Genomic DNA, 23,041 nt, shown 5'->3' with positions numbered 1-23,041 from the left:
TGTTATAATGCATATTAGTTCAGATCTTTAAAAAAACAACAAAATTTATGGATACATTTATAGTTCCCTGAACCTCTTTCCCTGATCTTAGTGCCCACCCTACCTTCCTAGACATATGATGAATTTAGTGATTATAATTCCTGTGAATATTTTAATATTTTTCTTACATATTTCTGATCCATAAACAATATATAGTTGTATTTTGAATGCTCTTAAATTTTATAGAAATAATACACGTGCTTTTTTTATGTGATTTTCTTTTCAATTAACTATATATATATGAAATTTAACCATTTTGACAGATGGTAACTCTAGTTCTTGACAGATATAGTGTTAGTTCACTCATATTCATTGCTATATAATTTTCTATCATATGACTATGCTACATATATTTATTAATTACTGTATAATGAAGATTTAGGTTGTTTACAGTTTTTACTATTATAAATACCACTACAGCTGACCCTTGAACAACACAGGGGTTAGATGTGTCAACCCCCCACAAAGTGAAAATCCATGTATAACTTTTGATTCCCCCAAAACTTAACTTTAGTAGTCCCTTGGTATCCCAGAGGAATTAGTTCCAGGACACCCCAAGATACCAAAATCCGCAGATGCTCAAGTCCTTTAAATAAAATGGTGATAACAGTGTATAAAGTCGGCCCTCTTCATTCCCAACCATGGAGAGAAAATACAGGTCAAGCCCTAGCTGGTTTGGCTTAGTGGAAAGAGCATCAGCCTGCGGACTGAAGGGTCCCAGGGTCGATTCTGGTCAAGGGCACATGCCCAGGTTGCGGGCTCAACCCCCAATGTGGGGTGTGCAGGAGGCAGCTGATCAAAGATTCTCTCTCATCATTGATGTTTCTCTCTCTCCTTCTACCTTCCTCTCTGAATCAATAAAAATATATTTTTAAAAAAAGAAAATACAGGTCGATTCACATTTGGTTTAATATGTGGATGTGATACCTGAGGATAGGAAGGGCCAACTGAATACTTATTGAAAAAAATCCAAGTGTCAGTGGACAGTGCAATTTAAACATGTGTTGATCAAGGGTCAACTGTACTACGAACCTTGTGGCAGAGACTTGGAGAGCAGAACCCAAATCCTCCTTCAAGGAGGGTGATGTCTCAGCTGCTGAGAGTGCTATACATAGCAGTCCCCCCTTATCCGCAGTTTCTGTTACTCACAACCAACTGTGATCCAAAAATATTAAACGGGAAATTTCAGAAATAAACAATTTAAAATGTCATTCTAAGCAGTGTGCTGAAATCTTACTGTCCCGTTTTTTCCTGCCTGGGTGTGAACCATCCTTCCATCTAGCATATCCAGGCTGTATACGCTCCCCATCCTATAGTCATTTAGTATCCATTTGGGTTATTAGATTCGCTATCATGGTATCACAGGGTGTGTGCTCAAGTTACCTTTATTTTACTCAATAATGGCCCCAAGCTTAAGAGTAGTGATGCTGGCAACTCGGATATGCCAAAGAGAAGCCATAAAGTGACTCCTTTAAGTGAAAAGCGATGTATGCATAGGAGAAAACATAATATAAATAGGAGGGCCTTAGAATGTATCCCCACTGGATAAGGGGGGTGGGAGGAAACTACCGTACAGCTTTCATTCACCTTCAGCCACTTAGGGAATTTCTTTGGCTTCATTCAAGGTCACTCCCATCCAGGGACAACCTATATCCAAGTGACTGGGTAAATGCATAAACCCCTGGCCCATTGCAGGAGCAACTCAGCTAGAGCTCCATGAGGTCAGGATACAGAGGCCCCCACCACAGCTTGATGGCCTCCATCTCTCTACTTCTTCTCCTTCCTCTTCCTTTTACAAGTCTTGATCCCAAGGGTGCATCTTAGAAAACAACCTGCACATTAAACTCTGCCAACAGCCCAGCTGGTGGCTCAGTGGTTGAGAGTCGACTTACGAACCAGGAGGTCCCAGTTAGATTCCTGATGAGGGCACATACCCAGGTTGTGGGTACGATCCCCAGTGCGGGGCGTACAGGAGGCAGACGACCAATGATTCTCTTTCATCATTGATGTTTCTTCTCTCTCTCCCTCTCCCTCCTCTCTGAAATCAGTAAAAATATATTTTTAAAAATTAATAAATACATAAACTCTGCCAACGTTCACATATTAAAGAAGAAAAATGTGATTATCTCAACACATACTACAAGCTACTCTGTGGGAGAGAGGGACTCCACAGAGAAGCACAAAAGGTTTGTGAGCAAAATAGTAACCATATTGGATATCCAGCCTGGTTAAGCTCCAAGTAAGAACCAGCCAACTAAGCCAGTCAACTTACAGAGACAAAACAGATAATAATAAAATGTTGTTTTAAATCATTAAGTTTTGGATGATTTATTACAGAGTAATATATAAGAGGACCATAGGACTAAAAGATAACTTCCTTGATATGATCATGTATAGCTACTAAATGCCATGAAAAATAGCCTAAGAATAATAAACCTTTAGAACCATTCCCATGAATGTCCAGAAGAAAATTAAGACATCAGAACTATTTTTAACTGATATTGTTTTGGAGACCTTGGCTATAAGGCCTGTGGTAGGTAGAATAATGCTTTTCCTCCCCTACCCCACCTAAAGATGTTCATGTGCTAATCTGTGAAATCTGAAAATATGTAAGATTAAATGGCAAAGGGGAATTAAGATTGCAGATGGCATAAAGGTTGCTGATTAGTCAACTTGAAAATAATAAATTGTCCTGGATTATCCTAGTGGGCCCAATAGAGTCACAAGGGTCCTTAAAAGTGCAAGAAGAAGGCAGAAGTCAAAAATCAGAGAAACATATAGCAACAGAAGCTGGGTCTATCTCAGAAGAAAAGTGGCGTGCTATGAGAATTCTTCCCACCATTGCTGACTCAAGATAAAAAGAGCTACATGCCTGTGGGCAACTTCTAGAAGTTGGGAAGGAAATGGATTTTACCCTAGCACTCCAGAAGGAATGCAGCCCTGCAGACACCCTGACTTTAGCCCAGACTCATTTCAGACTTCCCTTCTCCAGAATTTTAAGATGATAAATTTGTGTTGTTTTAAATCACAAAGTTTGTGGTAATTTGTTACACCAGCCACAGAAAATTAATACACGATCATATATATAAAATAAAGGATACATGATAGGAAAGTAAGAAAAATTGTGTACTTGGGGATGTGTACATTGTTCTTACTCTCAAAAATATTTTTTAGAAATGTAGTTATTGTTCCACATACTAGATTTTAATTTATTATGTTAAACTCACCCAGATTTTCTGCATTAGGTAAGATAAATACAGGAATGAGTACTATAGAAAGAGGAAGAACCCAAACCCCATTCTCAGAACTTACCCTAAAATCTGAAAAATCATTTCAAACAAAATAATAAAGCCATACTCTGAAGATCTGCCTCAGGGGATTTTGGAAATCTGTCTATTTTTGTTTCTAATTTCTGAAACACTATTCATGATAATTCACTAAAACTGAAGCCAATTACTAGAATGTGAGCACCACATCGTATTCATATTTTGCCCTCGATGTGTCATGAATCAATGAATGAATAGTATCAAGTGTGTGTTTTTTAAGCACAGATGGTGTTTGTGGCAGCCATGAGATTGCCTCTCAGATCTCTGAGCATAATACTGATGCCCCGGCTGCTGCATTATGAATCCACCACATTTCCCACAGGCTGCTCCTAAACAGTAACTGAGTTGTGGCAGGGAGACTCGAGCAGGCCTATCGCTGTGAGACACCAAACTCCTCTGATGGGTGGGTGACTCTGGCTAGAGGATTCTAGCTTTATCAAAAACTTTCTTACACTGCATTGCATTCTCCTCCTTTCCTTCCCAATGTACCAGCGATCCAGCACTTTCCTCTGCTTCCTCACTATTTTCCTTCACAGGTGTTTTTACAAAGAAGTTCTTGCACATCTAATCCCATCTTGGTATCTACTTCTTGGAGAATCTTAAGTAACACAGTGATTAAGTGTATGAGTTTCAAAGGATTCCCTAGATAGGACATAAAGAATGAAAAGAGAAATAAAATTTAGAATATAAAAATTATTCTTGTAATTGATTTTTTATATAGAGAACGGAAGGGGGGGGAGAGAGAGAGAGAGAGAGAGAGAGAGAGAGAGAGAGAGAGAGAGAGAAACATTGCGTTGCAGTTCTACTTATTTATGCATTCATTGATGGATTCTTTTCTTTTTTTTAATCCTCACCTGAGGATATATTTTTTTTATTGATTTTAGAGAGAGGAAAAAAACAACAACACATCAATGTGAAAGAGAAACATTGATCAGTTGCGATCAATACATACCCCAACCAGGATTGAACTCCCAACTTAGGTATGTTCCCTGACTGGGAATCGAACCTGCAACCTTTCGGTGCACAGGACAACGTTCCAACCAACTGAGCCACTCCAGCCAGGCCAAAGATTGTTTTTAAATGATATTAAAGATGCATGTTTATTAACATCTTCAAGACACATTAAGTGAAAAAGGTAGTTTATAAAACAGTACTTATAGTAGGATCTTCTTTTTGTAAATAAGCATAGACAACCTATGAAAAGAGATACAAGGTTTTTAAAGTGGCATCTCAGTAGTATTTAAAGTTTCTTGTTTCAGATTACTTGCAGTTTCAAATATGCCTACATGTTGACATATGAACACATGTTGCATTAATAATAATACTTAAGGAATACTTATTTTAAGCTTTAAAGAAATATTGAAGTCCTAAATTAAGCATGCTACTCCTCTTTGGTACAGCTCAACATGAAAATTCAATTTTTTATCAGACGTAAACTTAGTTCACCTTCTCAGCTCTACTCAACTACCTTTCTTTCAGAAAGCACTGCCTGTACCGCAGACCACCCACCGCTGCTGCCTTTGTGGGATTGTGTGGCTGGCTCCTATCTGTGGGTGGTTATTGAACCTACTGGTGCTGAGCCACCCTCTATGTCTAGGCTGGGTTGAAACACCACAGTGCAGAGCCCAAACTTTGGTTTCCTTAAGGGCTGGATGATGCAACCTGAAGTGTGAGCTCCACACCAGGTGAAACTCGTTTTTTGGAAATGATAGATGAGAAGGAGCCAGGAAGACACATTCCCCTTTTTTTCTCCATTCCTGTGAACATGGTGCTTTCTTTTTAAATATATTTTTATTGATTTCAGAGAGGAAAGGTAAGGAAGAGAGAGATAGAAACATCAATGATAAGAGAGAATCATTGATAGGCGGCTTCCTGCACGTCCCCTACTGGGGATTGAGCCTGCAACCTAGGCATGTGCCCTGACTGGGAATGGAACCCTGACCTCCTGGCTCATAAGTCGACACTCAACCACTGAGCCACACTGGCTGGGCAACATGGTGTTTTCTTGCATCCCCTCTGGGGAAGCCCCTCTTGCTGAGGGAAAATGGGTGCAAAGTGACCTACTGTGTCTTACAAACTGGTGGCAGAGCAGTCAGGTATCACTTTACAGAGCTTCACATTTTTCATGCCTCATTTTTTCCCTTTTCTCACTCTCACCACTTGGGAGCTGTAAAATAAGAATACTTGGCCATAATAGATGTAACTTAAAATACTAAAATGAGTAGCCATGAACCTGCACTACTCAGATTCCCTTTTAACCTTTTGCACTCACTTGCTTTTTTCTCGATTCCTTTATTCTACTCGGGATTTAATTTTTTAAATACCCCAGATTTTACGAAGCGCGGCAGTAGAATAAAAAACTGGAGTTTCTTTTCATACAAACTTATTTATTTGGATTTTTTTATATTTCAAATTATTGATACATTCAATACAATTCGACATACGAGCTGCTACCAATGCTAACCTGTGGAGTCACACTCGACATCCGAGTGCAAAAGGTTAAGAAAGTCTTTCTATTCAGCTGCAAAAAGTGGGATTAGCTGACAGCTCCCAGCTGATTAGCACCTTTTATATCCACCTTAGACTTTGAGCCTAGCTCAGGTACTTCTCAAGGTGGCCCCCAGGCTATGATGAGCTGTGACAATGGTAGCCAAGATAACACTCTTCTTGGCTGACTTACCCGATGACTGGATGACTGAGCAGGGCTGTCTGTAGTACCAAGGTCTAGCCATTCCTGTGCAGCTTACATCTCATCTAATAATGACTATTCAAGTTCCTCCATTGGGCTGGCAGAGATTTCAGGCTGATGCCCCTCTACCCATGCAGCCTCCTCCCCTTTTCTTTCATAAGTCTTCCTTTCCATAAACTTTTTATACTCCTCACTTCCTCAGTCTCTGCTTCCCAGAGAGCCCAGCCAGCATCTAGTACCAGCCGGATGGTACTAGAAGTAGTCCAAGAAAACAAGAAGATGGGGTTTGGAGACTAGATCACTCCCCACCGGACTAGCAATAAGCATCCCATTCTGAGTGATGGGTATAGCACAGAGAGCCCCTAGCAAAAGGTGAGTCCTGTTTCTAAAGTTTTCACTGAGGGTGAGTTAGGACAATGTGCCAGTGGAAAGAAATGCACTGGCTGGTGCAATAATTTACTAGGTGTACCGGTTAATAATGTGAATTTTTTTCAATACATGGAGTTACACATATGTTGATATATATGCGATTTGATATGTATGCTATTTTGTTGTATTGACAACAAGCTTCAAAACTTCGTATGTTGGAGAAACCAAGATGGCGGCATAGGTAAACACCTAAACTGCTGCCTCGCACAACAATTTCAAAACTACAACTAAAAGACAAAACTGACATCATCCAGAACCACAGGAAGGCTAGCTGAGTGGAAATTCTACAAGTAGAAGGAAAGAGGAAAGCACACTGAGACTCAGAGGAGCTGCAGAAGGCAGAGGGTACAGAGGCGCGCACGCAGAGAGGGCTGGCAACTGAGTACGCGGCTGGCTTTCTCAATTGGGAGGGAGACAAAAGCTCCTGACTGCTCTGAACTCCAGTTCCTGGCAAGACTCTGGGGACCCAGACTCATTCGGGGAGAAACTGGACTGTCTGGCAGCGGGCGGAACTTGAGGGCGGCTTTCTCTCAGAGGTGCTTGCAGCGATTACCACAGGACACTGAGACACAGGGGCCTATTAGGGCAGGGCTGATGGGAAGCCATTGCTGTCTGCTCCACCCTGAGACTCTGCCCTGTCCAAGCTGAGCACAGAGGCTTTTGCAAGTCTTGTCTCATAAAGGTGTCTCCAGCACAGAAGTTCTCCCAGCAGAGACACAGCTGATCCTCACAGCCAATTGGCCTGGAGGTCAATTCCTCCCAGTGATACCAACAACAATCAAGGCTTAACTACAACAAGACTGTGCACACAGCCCACAAAGGGGTGCACCAAGAGTGTCTACCTCAGGTAACTGGGGAGGCTGAGCCACTGGGCCCTACAGGACAGCTAGCACACAAAGCCACGCTATCAACTCAGGGAAGCAGCCAAAATGCGGAGATAAAGAAACAGATCACAAATGAAAAAAATGGAGGAAAGCAAACAACTGGATAAAGAGTTCAAAACCACGGTTCTAAGGTTTTTCAAGAATTTCCTAGAAAAGGCTAATAAATTTAGCGAGACCCTCGAAGATATGATAAAGGACCAACTAGAAATTAAGCATACACTGACTGAAATAAAAAATAATATACACAGATCCAAGAGAAGACTAGAGGATCGCAAGAATCAAGTCAAAGATTTGAAATACAAAGAAGCAAAAAACACCCAACCAGAAAAGAAAAAAGAAAAAAGAATCCAAAAATATGAAGATAGTGTAAGGAGCCTCTGGGACAACTTCAAGCATACCAATAACCGAATTATGGGGGTGCCAGAAGAAGAGAGAGAGCAAGATACTGAAAACCTATTTAAAGAAATAATGACAGAAAACTTCCCGTACCTGGTGAAAGAAATAGACTCACAAGTCCAGGAAGCACAGAGAACCCCAAACAAAAGGAATCCAAAGAGGACCACACCAAGACACATCATAATTAAAATGCCAAGAGCAAAAGACAAAGAGAGAATATTAAAAGCAGCAAGAGAAAAACAGTTAGTTACCTACAAGGGGGTACCCATACGATTGTCAGCTGATTTCTCAACAGAAACTATGCAGGCCAGACGGGAGTGGCAAGAAATATTCAAAGTGATGAATAGCAAGAACCTACAACCAAGATTACTCCACCCAGCAAAGCTATCATTTAGAATTGAAGGTCAGATAAAGTGCTTCACAGATAAGAAAAAGCTAAAGGAGTTCATCACTACCAAACCAGTATTATATGAAATGCTGAAAGGTATTCTTTAAGAAGAGGAAGAAGAAAAAGGTAAAGATAAAAATTATGAACAAATACATATCTATCAACAAGTGAATCTAAAAATCAAGTGAATAAAAAATCTGATGTACAGATTAAACTGGTGAATATAATAGAATCAAGGGCATAGAAAGGGAGTGGACTGACAATTCTCGGGGGAAAGGGATGTGGGGGGTGCGGGAAGAGACTGGAAAAAATGGTACACCTATGGATGAGGACAGTGGTGAGGGGGTAAGGGCAGAGGGTGGGATGGGAACTGGGTGGAGGGGAGCTTTGGGGGGAAAAAAGAGGAACAATTGTAATAATATGAACAATAAAGATTTATTTAAAGAAAAAAACAAAACTTCATATGTCAAATTTGCTGAAGGTGTTAACATCATAGATATTTTTGCACTTAAAAATGTCGAATTTCATGCCAAAAAAAGAGCATTTGTGGGAAGTTATAATTCATTACTTTATTTTGAAGAAAAGTGCTGTTGAATACTTCGGGAAGCTTATGGTGAACATGATCCATCTCAAGATACTTGTGAACGCTGGTTTAAATGCTTTAAAAGTGATGATTTTTATGTGAAAGACAAAGAACGTCCAGGTCAACTGAAAAAGTTTGAAGACCAACAATTACAAGCATTATTGCATGAAGATGCATGTCAAACTCAAAAACAACTTGCAGAAAGATTAAAGATGCTCAGCAAAAAATTTCTGATCATTTACAAGCAATGGGAAAGATTTTAAAGGAAGGAAAATGGGTGCCACATCACCTGAACGAAAGACAAATGGAAAACCGAAAAGTCATCAGTAAAATGTTGCTTCGACGGCAGGAAAGAAAGTCTTTTTTGCATTGACTTGCGACTGGCCATGAAAAGTGGACTTATTTTGAGAATCCCAAATGCACAAAATCATGGGTTGATCCAGGTCAACCATTAACATGGACTGCAAGGCCAAATCACTTCGGAAAGAAGACAATGCTCTGCGTTTGGTGAGATCAGGAAGATGTGGTATATTATGAGCTTCTAAAACCAGATGAAACCATTAATACTGAATGCTACTGACAATAAATAATCAATTTGAACCATGCTTTGATCGTGAAACAACCAGAATGCTCCAGAAGACACAGCAAAGTAATTTTGCTTCATGATGACACACCATCACACACTTCAAAACCAGTTAAAGACACGTTGAAAGATCTTGCCTGGGAAGTATTAACCCACCCACCGTATTCACCAAACCTTGCTCCTTCAGATTACCATTTGTTCCGATCGATGGCACACACACTTTCCGAGCAGCACTTCAAAACATACGAAGAAGTGGAAAATTGGGTCGCTGAATGGTTTGCATCAAAACAAGAAAAGTTCTACTGGGACGGTATCCACAAATTACCTGAAAGATGGGGAGATGTGTAGCTAGTGATGGACATTGCTTTGAATGAAGCACTTGATGTTTCTCTTGAAATTATTGTGTTTTCTTTGATTACAAAATCCGCCATTAACCGGTACACCTAGTATCCATTTGAAATGTAAGGGGAATGATAATAAGGATAATGAAATTTGAGGGTTGTTATGGGAATTTTCTTTTTTAAAACTTTTATTTATTGATTTGAGAGAGAGAGAGAGAGAGAGAGAGAGAGAGAGAAACATTGATTTTTTTTTTCGCCTTATTTATGCATTCATTCATTGATTATTCTGTGTGCCCTGACCAGGGATGAAACTGCAACCTTGGCTATCAGGATGATGCTCTAACCAACTGACCTGCCCAGCCAGGGCTGTTATGAAGTTTCACCCTATAGACATAATGAAAAGCTGTAACTAACTTAGTTTATTGACACTCTTTTAGGTCAAGATAATTTAATATTTTAGCTAAGACTCTAGAGGATGTTGTAACTTGCAGCTAGAGTAATTCCTAGAAACCTGGAAAACAGAATGGCCTTCACAGATCCTAAATTGAAATGCTTGAATTCACATGGTATACAGAAGAGGGAGGAATTCAAGACTCAGGGAAGTGGGAATGCTGGAATGGATGTGTTATGTGAAGCCAGAAGGATTGTTTCCCAGGGAGGCCTAAAGAATACACCATTCACCAAGAGCATTAGAAATGTGAGGGGTGTCTCCTCTGCAGGCCAGGGTTAATGACAGGAGAAGCAGTAACAGAATTTGGCTCAATGAAAGCAATGGGAAGAAAAGGCCCTGGAGCAAGAAAGGCCAATGGTAGCATTTCACCATCAGAAGCCAGAGGGTCACAGTGTCCCTAGTTAGGGGATGATTAATAGAACACAGCATCCCCAAAGGCAAAATAACTGAGCAGCCAAAAGGCACTGCTTAATACTTTACATAATCAAAATAGAGTAAAAGTGGATGAGCAGGAAATTGAGGGGAAGTTGTTCTGCACTACTCTCCACACCCTCCCTCCCCCCAAATCCCTTGCCCAGATTCTGGACCTGAACCAGTTTTCAGACCTGGTGCCCACTGACTAAAGAAATGACTGGATCCCATCATGAAGAACCCTGAAATACATAATGACTTCCCCAGTGTTTCCCCAAAGGAATCTGGGTCATGTACTTGTGACTATTCACTGGGGGAAGAGGAATACTCACACATTTCAAAGACTGTTGAAGACAGGGTCCAAGTTGACACTGATACCTAACAACCAGAAATTTAATCATGGGCTCTGTGCTAGAGTGAGGGCATATAGGAGCCAGGTAATAAATTGAGTCTTGGCCAAAGTCAGAGTCCACTGGGTCTGTGAACTCACTTAGATACTCATTTCCCTGATCCCTAAATATACAATTGAGATGGACATACGTGGCAGTAACCCACACCTTGGGCCTGTTGGTGAGAGCTATCATAGAGGGGAAGGTCAAGTGGAAGCTTGTGAAACTGCACTCCTCCTACCTATATAGTGAGTCAAAAAAACAAGTATAACCCTAGTGAGAAATCGCAGATTAATGCCATTCTTAAAGATGCAGGCATGGAAGTCCCTGGAATATCTATTTAATTTGCTGGTCTGGCTCTTAAAGGACCAGATGGATCCTGGAGACTACTGCTAGCTCAACGAAGAAGTATTCTTAATCACAGCTGCCCAGCCAATAGTTTTTGTTGTTTTTTTTTTGTTAGGACAGACAATATGGTCTCTGGTACATAGTATACAACATTAATTTGGTGAATGTGTACTTTTCTATCCCAATCAGGAAAGATCAGAAACAGTTGGCTCCAGGGCCATGTTAACTCTGCCACCATCTGTCATAATTTAGTCTGAAGACATCTGGACCATCTGGACACACTGCAAAACATCATATTGATTCATTACATTGGTGACATCATGCTGATCTGGCAGCATGAGTAAGAGGGTGTTAGCATGCTGGAGACTTTGGTAAGATACATGTACTCCAGAGTGAGTGAGATAAATTATAAAAATTGAAGTACTTGCCAATTCAGTAAAGTTTCTACACAGACCATGGTCAGGTGCAAGCCAGGACATTCCCTTCTGCAGGAAGCCACCCACTGAGGCACTGCTGATGCTATCATGGGAGTGCACCAAGGAACTCGGAAGGCAGATGGACCTTGGGTGTTAGCAGGGCTGACACTAAGCACCTCATCTGTTGAGATAGTGGTGGCTCAAGGCAATTCCCTAACCTGATAATCCTTTTACTGTTTACCAAACTTTACCTTTGATATGCCTGTATGCATTGCTAAAGGGAAAATGTGTATTCAAGTAAATAAAAAGCAGACCGGCCAGAGGTCAGTGTGCTTTTCATGAAAGAAACACCACCTGGCCCCCACCCCTTAATAATTAATATTTCTCACCCTAACCAGTTTGGCTCAGTGGATAGAGCGTCGGCCTGTGGACTCAAGGGTCCCAGGTTCGATTCCGGTAAAGGGCATGTACCTTGGTTGTGGGTACATCCCCAGTAGGGAGTGTGCAAGAGGCAGCTGAATCAATGTTTCTCTCTCATCGATGTTTCTGGCTCTCTATCCCTCTCCTTTCCTCTATGTAAAAAATCAATAAAATATATTTAAAAATAATTAATATTTCTTGTCTAGTGTTTTCATTTGTGTGTCAGCCCCTCCTTCAGATCCTGAACCCAGCCATCCAGGTCATGGCACCCTTCAAAGTAAAGGACAGATTGCTGCACCATACTGTTAAGGCTCTTTGGCTTTGGAGGCAACACATTCCACACCTAGGAAAACTGCCCAACCCATATATAGAAGGTGCCAGCTTTGAGTAGGGCTCAGAGTAGAAAATGGCTCTGCATCAGGTCCTGGCCATATGGGCCTGCCCTGGCCAGTTTGGCTCATCTGGTTGGGCACCATCCCGTGCACCAGGAAGTTGCTGGTTCAATTCCAGATCAAGGGCACATGCCTGGATTGTGGACTCATCCCCCAATAGGGGGAAGGAAGCAGCCAATTGATGTTGCACTCTCACATGGATGTTTCTCTCTCTCTCTCTCTCTCTCTCTCTCTCCCTCTTGCTTCCTCTCTCTCTTTCTAAATAAAATAAAATGTTAACATTCTTTAAAACAAAACAAAAAACACACCACAAATGATCATATGGGCCTCCCATTTAACCAGCTGAAGGAGGATGAAAAACTCCTAGCTTGGTTTATGGCTAGGCTGATTCAGTATGCAAAACTAAAAGTTGATGCTGTCTGCATTATAGCCTTATTCAGGGGTGGCTGTTGTGAAAGACAGTAATGAGACACTGTGTGAAAGACAAATCTTCCCAGTGGGCAGAGCTTCAGAAGGTGCATCTGGTCAACCACTTTGTACAAAAGGATAATGGCCCAAAGTAAAAATGTACATGGATTCATGGATAATGATCAGGGACCTGGAAAGAGAAAAATTAAAATATCAGAGACAAGAAGGTATGGGAAAGAGATATGCAGATGGACATATGACAGTGGGCACAAAGTGTAACAATTTCTTTTATTGTATTTTAATGCCTAATGAAAGCAACCCACATAGTCTGGACACCAAATAACCAAGTGGATAAAATAACTTGCACAGTTGACATTCACTGGCATGACAAGGCAAACATATGACATGGCCACAATGGCAGAGATGGGGGCTTTGCCTGGGTCAAACAACATGGACTCTCACTCATGGAGGCCAATCTAGTAATTGCCTGCTTTGAATGTTTAACCTGCCAGCAACAGAGCAGCAACACTGAACCCCCAGTGTGGCACTATTTCTTAAAAAGACCAATTAGGGAGAGATTAAAAATGGCGACAGAGTGAGTGGATGCTGCACGAACATGCTCCCAGGAACAAACTGGAATTGCAACTAAAATACAGAAAGGTTTGGCTCAGTGGATAGAGTGCCAACCTGCAGACTAAAGGGTCCCAGGTTCAATTCTGGCCAAGGGCACATGCTCAGATTGTGGGCTCGATCCCCAGTGTGGAGCATGCAGGAGGCAGCCAATCAATGATTCTCTCTCATCATTGATGTTTCTATCTCTCTATTCCTCTCCCTTCCTCTCTGAAATCAATAAAAAAATAAAAATAAAAAAAATAAAATACAGAAAAACGTCCTGAATAAACAACGTAAAACTTGCAGGAGAGAACCCTGACACCTGAGGACCAAAAGTGGAGACTACATAGGAGGGGTGGAGGCGCTAAAGGACTGGGACAGCAACTGAAGTCCCAGAGAGGTATCTTAGCTATGGGGATTGCCACTGAGAACTCTGGGATCTAATTCCCAAGCTGGGTCCCCCAGCAAAGAACACAACTGAGAAGGGGACCCACATAACATTTGGCTGTGAAAAGCAGCGGGGTTGCTGTCTGCCAGAGAGTGATGGCTGAAAATTCAGGCACCCTCTTAAAGGACCAAGGCACAAAATTCCCTGTGGAGCCACCCACCTTGTGCTCTGACAGAGGGAGGGCGGAGTAGACTAGAGCTGTGTGAGCAGAAGCCAGGATTGGGGGCTCAACTCAGGGGTTAGAGCTCAGAAGGCAGAAGACCCTAGTTTCCTGTGCTGAGTCATTTCCTCCATTTCCTCATGCAGCAGAGGACATCTTTCCCACACAGACATTTGCCTGGCCGGGGGAGAAGACAGTTGACCCACCCTATTGGAAAACACCTAGTTCTGAGGCCACTTAAGAGACTAAAAATAACAATTAGCCTCCAGGCAGAAGCAACTGCCCCACCCTGGGGCAATTCAACTCAGAATCCTAACAGTCTATAGGCAGCAGCAGTCTCTGGAGGTTTTGAGGCTTTGCCTGATCTACTTAATCAGAAACAGCATTTGACACAGTCCTGCACTAGAGATTCAGAGGGATAGAGGATCTACCTAATACTTAGTCACAAATCCAAACAGACAGCCAAAATGAGGAGACAAAGAAATAACCCCCAAATGAAAGAACAAGAGAATTCTCCAGCCTATCAATGATTCTCTCTCATCATTGATGTTTCTATTTCTCTCTCCCTCTCCCTTCTTCTCTGAAATCAATAAAAAAATATTAAAAAAAGAAACAATCTTTACATCAGAGAAATGAAATTAAAACCACAATAAATATCACCTCACACGTGTCAGAATGGCTATCATCAATAAATCATCAAAAAACAAGTGTTGATGAGGATTTGGAGAAAAGGGAACCCTTGTGTACTATTGGTGGGAATGCAGAGTGCTGCAGCCACTATAGAACACAGTATGGATTGAGGTGGTGAACACACAATATAATATATAGATGATGTATTATAGAATTGTACACCTGAAACCTATATCATTTTATTAACCAACTAGTAGCCCATTTGCAGGAAGAATCCTGCAAGCGGCCGCCGCGCCTGCACCTGAGCGCCTCTGCTGCCCGCCCCGCCCCTCTCCGCCCCACCCAGGCTTTCCCTCTGGCAGCCACCTTGCTTTCCGCTTTTCCTCCCTCTTCCTTCTTTTTTTTTAAATATATTTTTATTGATTTTTTACAGAGAGAAAGAGAGAGGGATAGAGAGTTAGAAACATCGATGATAGAGAAACATCGATCAGCTGCCTCCTGCACAACCCCTACTGGGGATGTGCCCGCAACCAAGGTACATGCCCTTGACCGGAATTGAACCTGGGACCTTTCAGTCCGCAGGCCGACGCTCTATCCACTGAGCCAAACCGGTTTCGGCCCTCCCTCTTCCTTCTAAGTTGTCTTCAGTCTTCACTCCTCCCTCCCTCAGCGTATGCAAATTAACCGCCATCTTTGTTGGGTAATTTGCATACTCACCCTGATTGGCTGATGGGCGTGTCTTTGGTTGGTGGGCATGGCTTGGGCGTAGCGAATGTGCGGTCAATTTGCATATTACTATTTTATTAGGTAGTATGTCACACCAATAAATTCAACAATAAAAAAGAAAACAGTATGGAGGTTCCTCAAAAAGTTAAAAATGGAACTGCCTTATCACCCAGTGATATCCAAAGCATTAATTTGAAAGAACAGACACAATCCTATATTCATTTCAGCATTATTTACAATAGCCTAAATATAAAAGTAACCCAAGTCCCCATCAATAGAGGAGCAGATAAAAAAGTAGTGCTACATATGTACAATGGAATATTACTCAGCCACAAGTAAGAATGAAATCTTACCATCTGCGACAGCATGGATGGACCTAGAGGTTGTTAAGTGAAATGTCAATCAGAGAAAGACAAATACTATATGATTTCACTTATAAGTGGCATCTAAAGAACAAAATAAACAAACGAACAAACAAAATAGAAGCAGGCTCATAGATACAGAGAAGAGACTGATGGTTACCAGAGGGGAAGCAGGTTGGGGGACTGGGTGAAAATGGTGAAGGAATTAAAAAGTACAAATTGAGCCCTGACCAGTTTGGCTCAGTAGATAGAGCATCAGCCTGCAGACTGAAGGGTCCCAGGTTCGATTCTGGTCAAGAGCATGTATCTTGGTTGCAGGCACATCCCCATTAGGAGGTGTGCAGGAGGCAGCTGATCGATGTTTCTCTTTCATCAATGTTTCTAACTCTCTCTCTCTCTTCCTCCCTCTCTGTAAAAAATCAATAAATATATATATATTTTTAAAAAGTACAAATTGACAGTTATAAAAATAGTACCGGGGATGTCAAGTACAGTATAGGAAATATAGTCAATAATATTGTAATAACTATGTACAGTGCCAGGTGGGTATAGTAAATATTGGGAGGAATACTTTGTAAAGTTTATGATTGTCTAAACACTATGCGGCACACCTGAAACTAATACAAAATAATACTGAATGTAAAGTGAAATTGAAAAATAAAATTAAAAAAACACACACCTAATTTTTGGTCTGGAGCTCCAATTCTACGTCAGTCCTTTTTCTTTCACAGGTGTTACACCACCCACTACCCTCCAATTCAGTTGGACATTCCTGACTTTTCAGTGTCTGCTTCTGAGAGAATCTAATTAGAACAGATGTCCATTAGGCCCCTGAACTCAAGTTGTCCCCTGCTCCCAATCCCGGGATGTTTGACCTAACAATCCAAACTATTTTTTATATATAAAATTTAAAGATTTATTCCTTTCATACCTATATTATGATTATTATAAAGATAAAATAAATATGTGCAAGAAAATGCTATGTAATTTGAAAATCACTATGTAAACTAGTATAGTTTTTATTAAAAGACCTAAAGAGTTAAAGCATTTCCCAGATTACCTAACAATTCACAGCAGTTTAAAAAAATTCGAAGAGATAAACATTTTCAACCCCTTTCAAAGCTAGTATGGTGTATGTGCTTTTTCTGTAGCTTTACTTATTCCCAGGGAGTAATTTATACACTCAGAGATCTTGCTTGACAATCAGATACAGACCTAAACAAAGAATTGTAGAGTACTACAGTAGCCTTCCATGGGAATTTTTGTTTGTTTCTTTTCATTTCTAGTGTAACAATTACTTAGAGGAAACAAGAACCATTGAAACAATCCTTTTGACAAAACACAGTGGCTCCAGAGTATTAGGGGAAAATATTTAAAACCCGTGTGACCACCAGTCAAGTTTCTTTAGCACTACTGCGATAAGACATAATTTTACATCTGTGGATAAATACTGAAATACATGTAAATAAAACAATGTTTCCTATAAACATATTCTTTGGTTGTTTATTCTTATTCAGACTTCTCCATAATGTATTACATGAAGAGACCTAGTGATTATGTCCACTTTTTATCAGAAAAACTTTTAGGAGTAACTTTTCAGTAGAAAAGATGAAAAGTTTTTTTTCTATAATGTGCTATTGTTTGCTTAGATGGTGATACATATTTGTGATGGGTTTTCTTCCTACCTTTCGAAAGGTGTATCTCTGATTTGCATCTGAGAGTTGACACAAGTTCTTTTACAAGCTTTGAAAATGTGTGGTTCCACATAAAGAACCACAAAAAGGTTTAAAAACCAGTTCTGTTCCCTCTTTGCTCATCCAGCCCAAAGTGCCCCCCTCCCGTTTATTGTCCAAGCAGATCCATTGGTCTAAAATGTCCTGCTGAGTGTCAGGGCTAAAACTTTTGCTGTTTAGTCAGATGTCAGGACAACACTGAAGTAAAAGTAAGTATATCTGACAATGCACGGTTAATTCAAGTTATTTTGCATATGTTTTTGAAATATGTATAAAAATAAAAGAACGAATTCTCATTGTACTTTACTGCGGATGCAGAATACCTGCTATATGAATTGGACACGAATAAGGAAAAAAAATGCCAATAACGTAAACTGGACTATAAGATCCACTAGGATATTTTAAGAATGTTTTATCATAGTTCAGTATGAACAGCAGAATTCTTCAAATTTACATGATTTTTATTTTTATTTTTTGCATGTGCATTCTGGGAACTCCTAATTGAATACAACTTCAAAAGTGCTCAAACCAATTATCTCAAAATGAGGCTCAAAGAACTACACAATGATGAAACCTGAAGCAATAACACACCGATGAAATTGTGTCTCCAGGGTGTTAGGGTACATCCAACAGTTTGGGGGAACCCAAAAAGTTCATCACAAGGTTCGGGTAATGTTTACGGAGTACAGGGTGTAGGACTTCTCCATCCCGGCTCCCCCCCAGGGGAATGGAGGCAAACTTACATTTGAGGGCCCCCTTTGCAGGACTGGAGTTCGGAAAGTCTCAGTTCCCCAGCCTTCGCTCCTTTTATCCCGGGGTTCGGAGGCCACTTGGCCCGCCAGGCACACCTGTCCCTCTAACCCACTCAGACCCCACAGCCCGCGAGCCGCCGGCTCCAGCCCGCGGGAGGCGGGGGCGGAGCTGAGGAAGGAAAGGGTCGGAGCGCGGTGCTCGCGGGAGGGGCGGGGAGACGCTGAGGGGCGGGGCCGGCGCGCGCGGGCGGGGTGTGCGCGCCGCCGCCGCCGCCGCGTCACCAGCGTGCGGCACGTGCCGGTGTTTACGTCCCTCGTGGAGCCGCCGACGTCAGCAGCCGAATGCTAACATTGTGGCGATACCGAAGCTCAGAGTTGAGGAGACGCGTCCATCCGTCAGACAGCTCCGCGCGGTCGGGAAGAGGACGAGGCGGGGAGATCGGCCTGGGCGAGCGGGGACGCACACACCGCCGGCCCCAGCCGTCCGCCGGCCTTCCCGGCCCCGCGGGACCCGCGTCCTAACCTCCTGGGCGCCGCAGAAGCCGCACCGCGGCCTCGCGCGGTGGGCGGGCGCGGGGCGCTGCCACGGTGCGCGGCTTGTAAACAGATCCGGCTGCACGTGACCATGTGAACTACCTGCTCCAGGGACGCGCATTGTCTGTGTATTTCCCGCGAGCCGGTCCACAAAGGAGCGCGGCGGGTCCGAGTGCGGGGAGGACGGGCGACCAAGCGAGGAGAGCCGGCTGGGACGCTAAGATGGCTGAAGGCGCCCGGCGAGGGTGAGCGGGGGGCGCGGCGCAGCCAGCCGGTGAGTTCTCGGGCGGGCAGGACCAGCGTCGCCTCCCCCGCGGCCTGGCGCCGGAGCCACCATGTCGTTCGCGCTGGAGGAGACGCTCGAATCGGACTGGGTGGCCGTGCGGCCCCATGTGTTCGACGAGCGCGAGAAGCACAAGTTCGTCTTCATTGTGGCCTGGAACGAGATCGAGGGCAAGTTTGCCATAACCTGCCACAACCGGACGGCCCAGAGGCAGAGGAGCGGCTCCCGGGAGCAGGCGGGGACGCGAGGGGGCGCCGAGTCCTGTGCTGCCGCGTCCGACGGGACTCGCGGGCCGGGCAGCCCAGCGGGCAAGGGGCGGCCGGAGGCCACGGCTGCTGCGACTCCCGGGAGGAGTCCGGGGCCCCGGAGGAGCCCGGCCTCGGCGGAGAGCGGCTCCCCGCGGAGTACGCGCTACCTTCGGGGGGATTCGCTGCTGCGGAGTTCAGCCGGCAAAGGGGCGGAGAGCCCTCTCCGGAGCCCCGTGCGGGCCAAGTCCGCCCCGGCCCGGAAGGGATCTGAAGGCAGAGATGTGGCGGGGGCCGCCTCTGCGGCAGTCCCACCGGCGCCCAAGGAGGTCCCCGCGTCCTCGGTGCGGGTAGTGAGCGCCTGCGGGGCGGTCTCCGAGGAGATCGAGGTGCTGGAAATGGTGAGGGACGACGAAGCGGCCCCGGCGTCCCCGGCGCGCTCCGACCCGGAGCCACCCGCCACTGAACTGGAGTCCGCGGCCGAGGAGTGCAGTTGGGCCGGGCTCTTCTCCTTCCAGGATCTGCGCGCGGTGCACCAGCAGCTGTGCTCCGTGAACTCGCAGCTGGAGCCGTGCCTGCCCGTCTTCCCCGAGGAGCCCTCGGGGATGTGGACCGTGCTGTTTGGGGGCGCCCCGGAGATGACCGAGCAGGAGATCGACACCCTGTGTTACCAGCTCCAGGTCTACCTGGGCCATGGCCTGGACACCTGCGGTTGGAAGATCCTCTCCCAGGTACTGTTTACTGAGACCGACGACCCTGAGGAGTATTACGAAAGCCTTAGCGAGCTGCGGCAGAAGGGCTACGAAGAAGTGCTGCAGCGGGCCCGGAAGCGCATCCAGGAGGTGAGTTTGGGCTTCAGTCCTAGCTTTTCGTTCCTCATTCCTGGAGCCTCGGTCTAGGCTGTGCACATCTGGGGCACTTGTTTTTCTAGACAAGGGAAAAGGAAGACGATGGGTTATTGTGACTTGCCTCCCCCTTCCTTCCTTTCAGTGGTAGGGAAACTGGCTTTCCTCAACCGGCCCTCTCCAGAACCTTTGGTAAGTCTTTAGATATCCTCCCCCACTTATCAGATGGGTTCTGTATTGTAAGTGCTCTGTGGATGTGCTGCCACTAAGATTAAAGCCACTTTGAAAAAAGGCGCCCCCCCCCCCCCCCCCCCCCGGTAAATGTAAGCTAAGTGAGAATTTATTTCTCTCTGCTCTCTAAATCTCTTTCTAGCAATAACTACCCAGGCATGAACCAACCCTGGTGTCATTTCTTGGTGTCATGCTCATTTACTCAAAATAGTTTGTTTTAGGGAGTAAAGTTGGTTTGCTTTTACAACTCCATATGTAGTTTGGCAACTTAGGCAAATTGTAAATTCATTGCCCTCCAAATAAGTGGCCTGTGCAAATGAAAAAGCACTAAGTGATATTTGGTTGTAAATGTATTCTTAAAGGTTTTAGACACACTTTAGGAATATTTCAAGTCTTTACAGATAGATAGTTCGTGTTTCACTCCTGTTTTAGGGAGCAAAAATGCCCTAGGCAGGAATGTTTAGTATTCTTTTGTACTTAGGGATCAAAAAGTAGTGCAGTATAGTGCAATATGGGGGGAAGATTGGAATGGATATACATAGGAGCTCTACAATCCATAAAATATATATAATTTGAGGTTATGCTTACTTACAGCTTCTGTAAGAAATTCACTGAAAAAGTATTTTCACATATACTCAGTTTCCTCTAATGGACACTTTTCTCAGAGCAATTTATTATTTTTAGTATCAGTACCAATTGAGGTTGGACTTGGGTAGGTAAATGCCCCTTTTTATGGTTTTTATATTCCTGACATTGTGTTGTCATCTGTTAATCTTGTCTATATTTATATAATACTTGAATACTGCTATTGAGACCAGGAAGTTGGAGCCTTCTGGTTTTTAGAATATGGTTTTTCTTTGCTAGACTTGAGGATTTAGGAAATAACTCTTCCTCACTTATCCCACACCACAGTGTTCTCATACAACTTCCTGAATCCAGGCTTTCACTCCTTCCAATTAGTATATTTTATGCTAAACATCTCCCACCTGTAATATGATCCTAGCGTTGCAGAGTTTTTATTTCCTTGGGTATCATCTCCTTTCTGGAGTCTGTTCTATTTAGGATTGTTTTTTGTAAGGGACAGAAATCTTAAATGGCCACATATATTCTTTTTAGAGTTTTTCTAATATTGACCTGTATGTCATTGAAATTGCAAGAACAAAGTTAGTGCTTCTTTCTCTTACTTGAGTTATACATATATTTATACATATATATTATAGTCTTATAGGCATGTCTGGTTTTATTTTATTGATACTCAGAAAAAGTTATTTTGTCTTTTTTAATTCAAATTGGGTAAAAAATGAAGGCTGCCAAAAGTATAGTTAATTGCAGTTTTCTAGAACCCTTTCATGGGGGAGGTTGTGTACATTTTTAAAAATGTATTTTTTACTAATTAAGTAAAGTTATATTAACTATAGCATTTTATTCTGTTTAACAAAGAATTTTTTAAACTTTTAAGGAAGCTTTTGTGTGTTGGAAAACGCCTCAAAATAAATAAAATTTAGTATAAATTCATTGAACATTAAATACATAAACTTTTGGTGCTTCATTTAGTTGGCTTTGAATAGTATTTTAAAAATAGCTGTCAAGGAAATAAACAGGTTCAGTTTTAATGCCCTCCTGATTTCTACTGGAAGTTTCTGTTGAAATAATGAGACTCAGTGGGGGGAAAATGTGGTGTGATTAATTAGTGATGTCTGCCATGGGGATGATAATGGGGGTGTATAACATACCAGCCATGTTTTTTGTTACCCAACTGCTTAAATTCTTTGCTGTCTTAATATTTTGCAGTAATTTTTTTTTGGTAGGTAAAATCTTTATAGAATGTGTCACTTTTGAGTTATTAATTCTGTTGAGTTTAGTAATTACATCTAATTCAATGTTTTTGTATTTCCAGTTTTCAAGTTGACTTAACTTGTGAAATTGGCTATAGTTTTTCAAGCTAGGTGTATTTGCTAGATCAGACACATTCTTAGGTATATGTTACTTTAAAAAATTTAGTTGTTTGGTCGTGTTTTTTCTTTCATTTCTGTGAATCTATTTTCTGGTCCCTTTTTCTACTGAATTGCTTTTCCTATCCATGTAAAGGTTTCTTCTTCTTTTTTTTTAATCCTTACCCCAGGATATTTTTCCATTGATTTTTAGAGAGAGGGAAAGACAGAGAGAAACATCACTGTGAGAGCAACACATCGATTGGTTGCCTCCTGCACCCACCCGGGCCAGGACCTGCAACCAAGGTACATGCCCTTGACCAGAATCAAACCCGGGACCCTTCCGTCCGCAGACTGATGCTCTATGGACTGTGCCAAATCTGTGCTAGGGCCATGGTCGGCAAACTGTGGCTCGTGAGCCACATGCAGCTCTTTGGCCCCTTGAGTGTGGCTCTTCCACAAAATACCACGGCCTGGGCGAGTCTATTTTGAAGAAGTGGCGTTAGAAGAAGTTTAAGTTTAAAAAATTTGGCTCTCAAAAGAAATTCAATAGTTATACTGTTGATATTTGGCTCTGTTGACTAATGAGTTTGCCGACCACTGTCAGCTAGGGCTAATGGTTTCATCTTAAAAACTACACCTGTTTTTGTTCAAAA

General features: G+C 42.7%; 1 protein-coding gene and 1 long non-coding RNA gene across 2 annotated transcripts in view; one reads left to right on the top strand and one right to left on the bottom strand.

Moving 5' to 3' along the window:
- The window catches only part of LOC129148861 (uncharacterized), a 133,782-nt gene extending 114,857 nt beyond the window's left edge, over positions 1-18,925 (bottom strand). The window contains exon 1 of the long non-coding RNA XR_008555856.1: positions 18,308-18,925. This is a non-coding gene — a long non-coding RNA (uncharacterized LOC129148861). The remainder of the gene's footprint in view (positions 1-18,307) is intronic.
- The window catches only part of JMY (junction mediating and regulatory protein, p53 cofactor), an 81,278-nt gene continuing 77,115 nt past the window's right edge, over positions 18,879-23,041 (top strand). The window contains exon 1 of the mRNA XM_008161975.3: positions 18,879-20,220. Within this exon, the coding sequence (XP_008160197.2) occupies positions 19,186-20,220 (1,035 nt within the window). The 5' untranslated portion in view covers positions 18,879-19,185. The remainder of the gene's footprint in view (positions 20,221-23,041) is intronic.

This window comes from Eptesicus fuscus, chromosome 4, assembly GCF_027574615.1.
Source record: "Eptesicus fuscus isolate TK198812 chromosome 4, DD_ASM_mEF_20220401, whole genome shotgun sequence".
Taxonomy (NCBI): domain Eukaryota; kingdom Metazoa; phylum Chordata; class Mammalia; order Chiroptera; family Vespertilionidae; genus Eptesicus; species Eptesicus fuscus.
The sequence above is the reverse complement of the archived record's forward strand: the minus strand, read 5'-3'. Positions and strand labels throughout refer to the sequence as shown.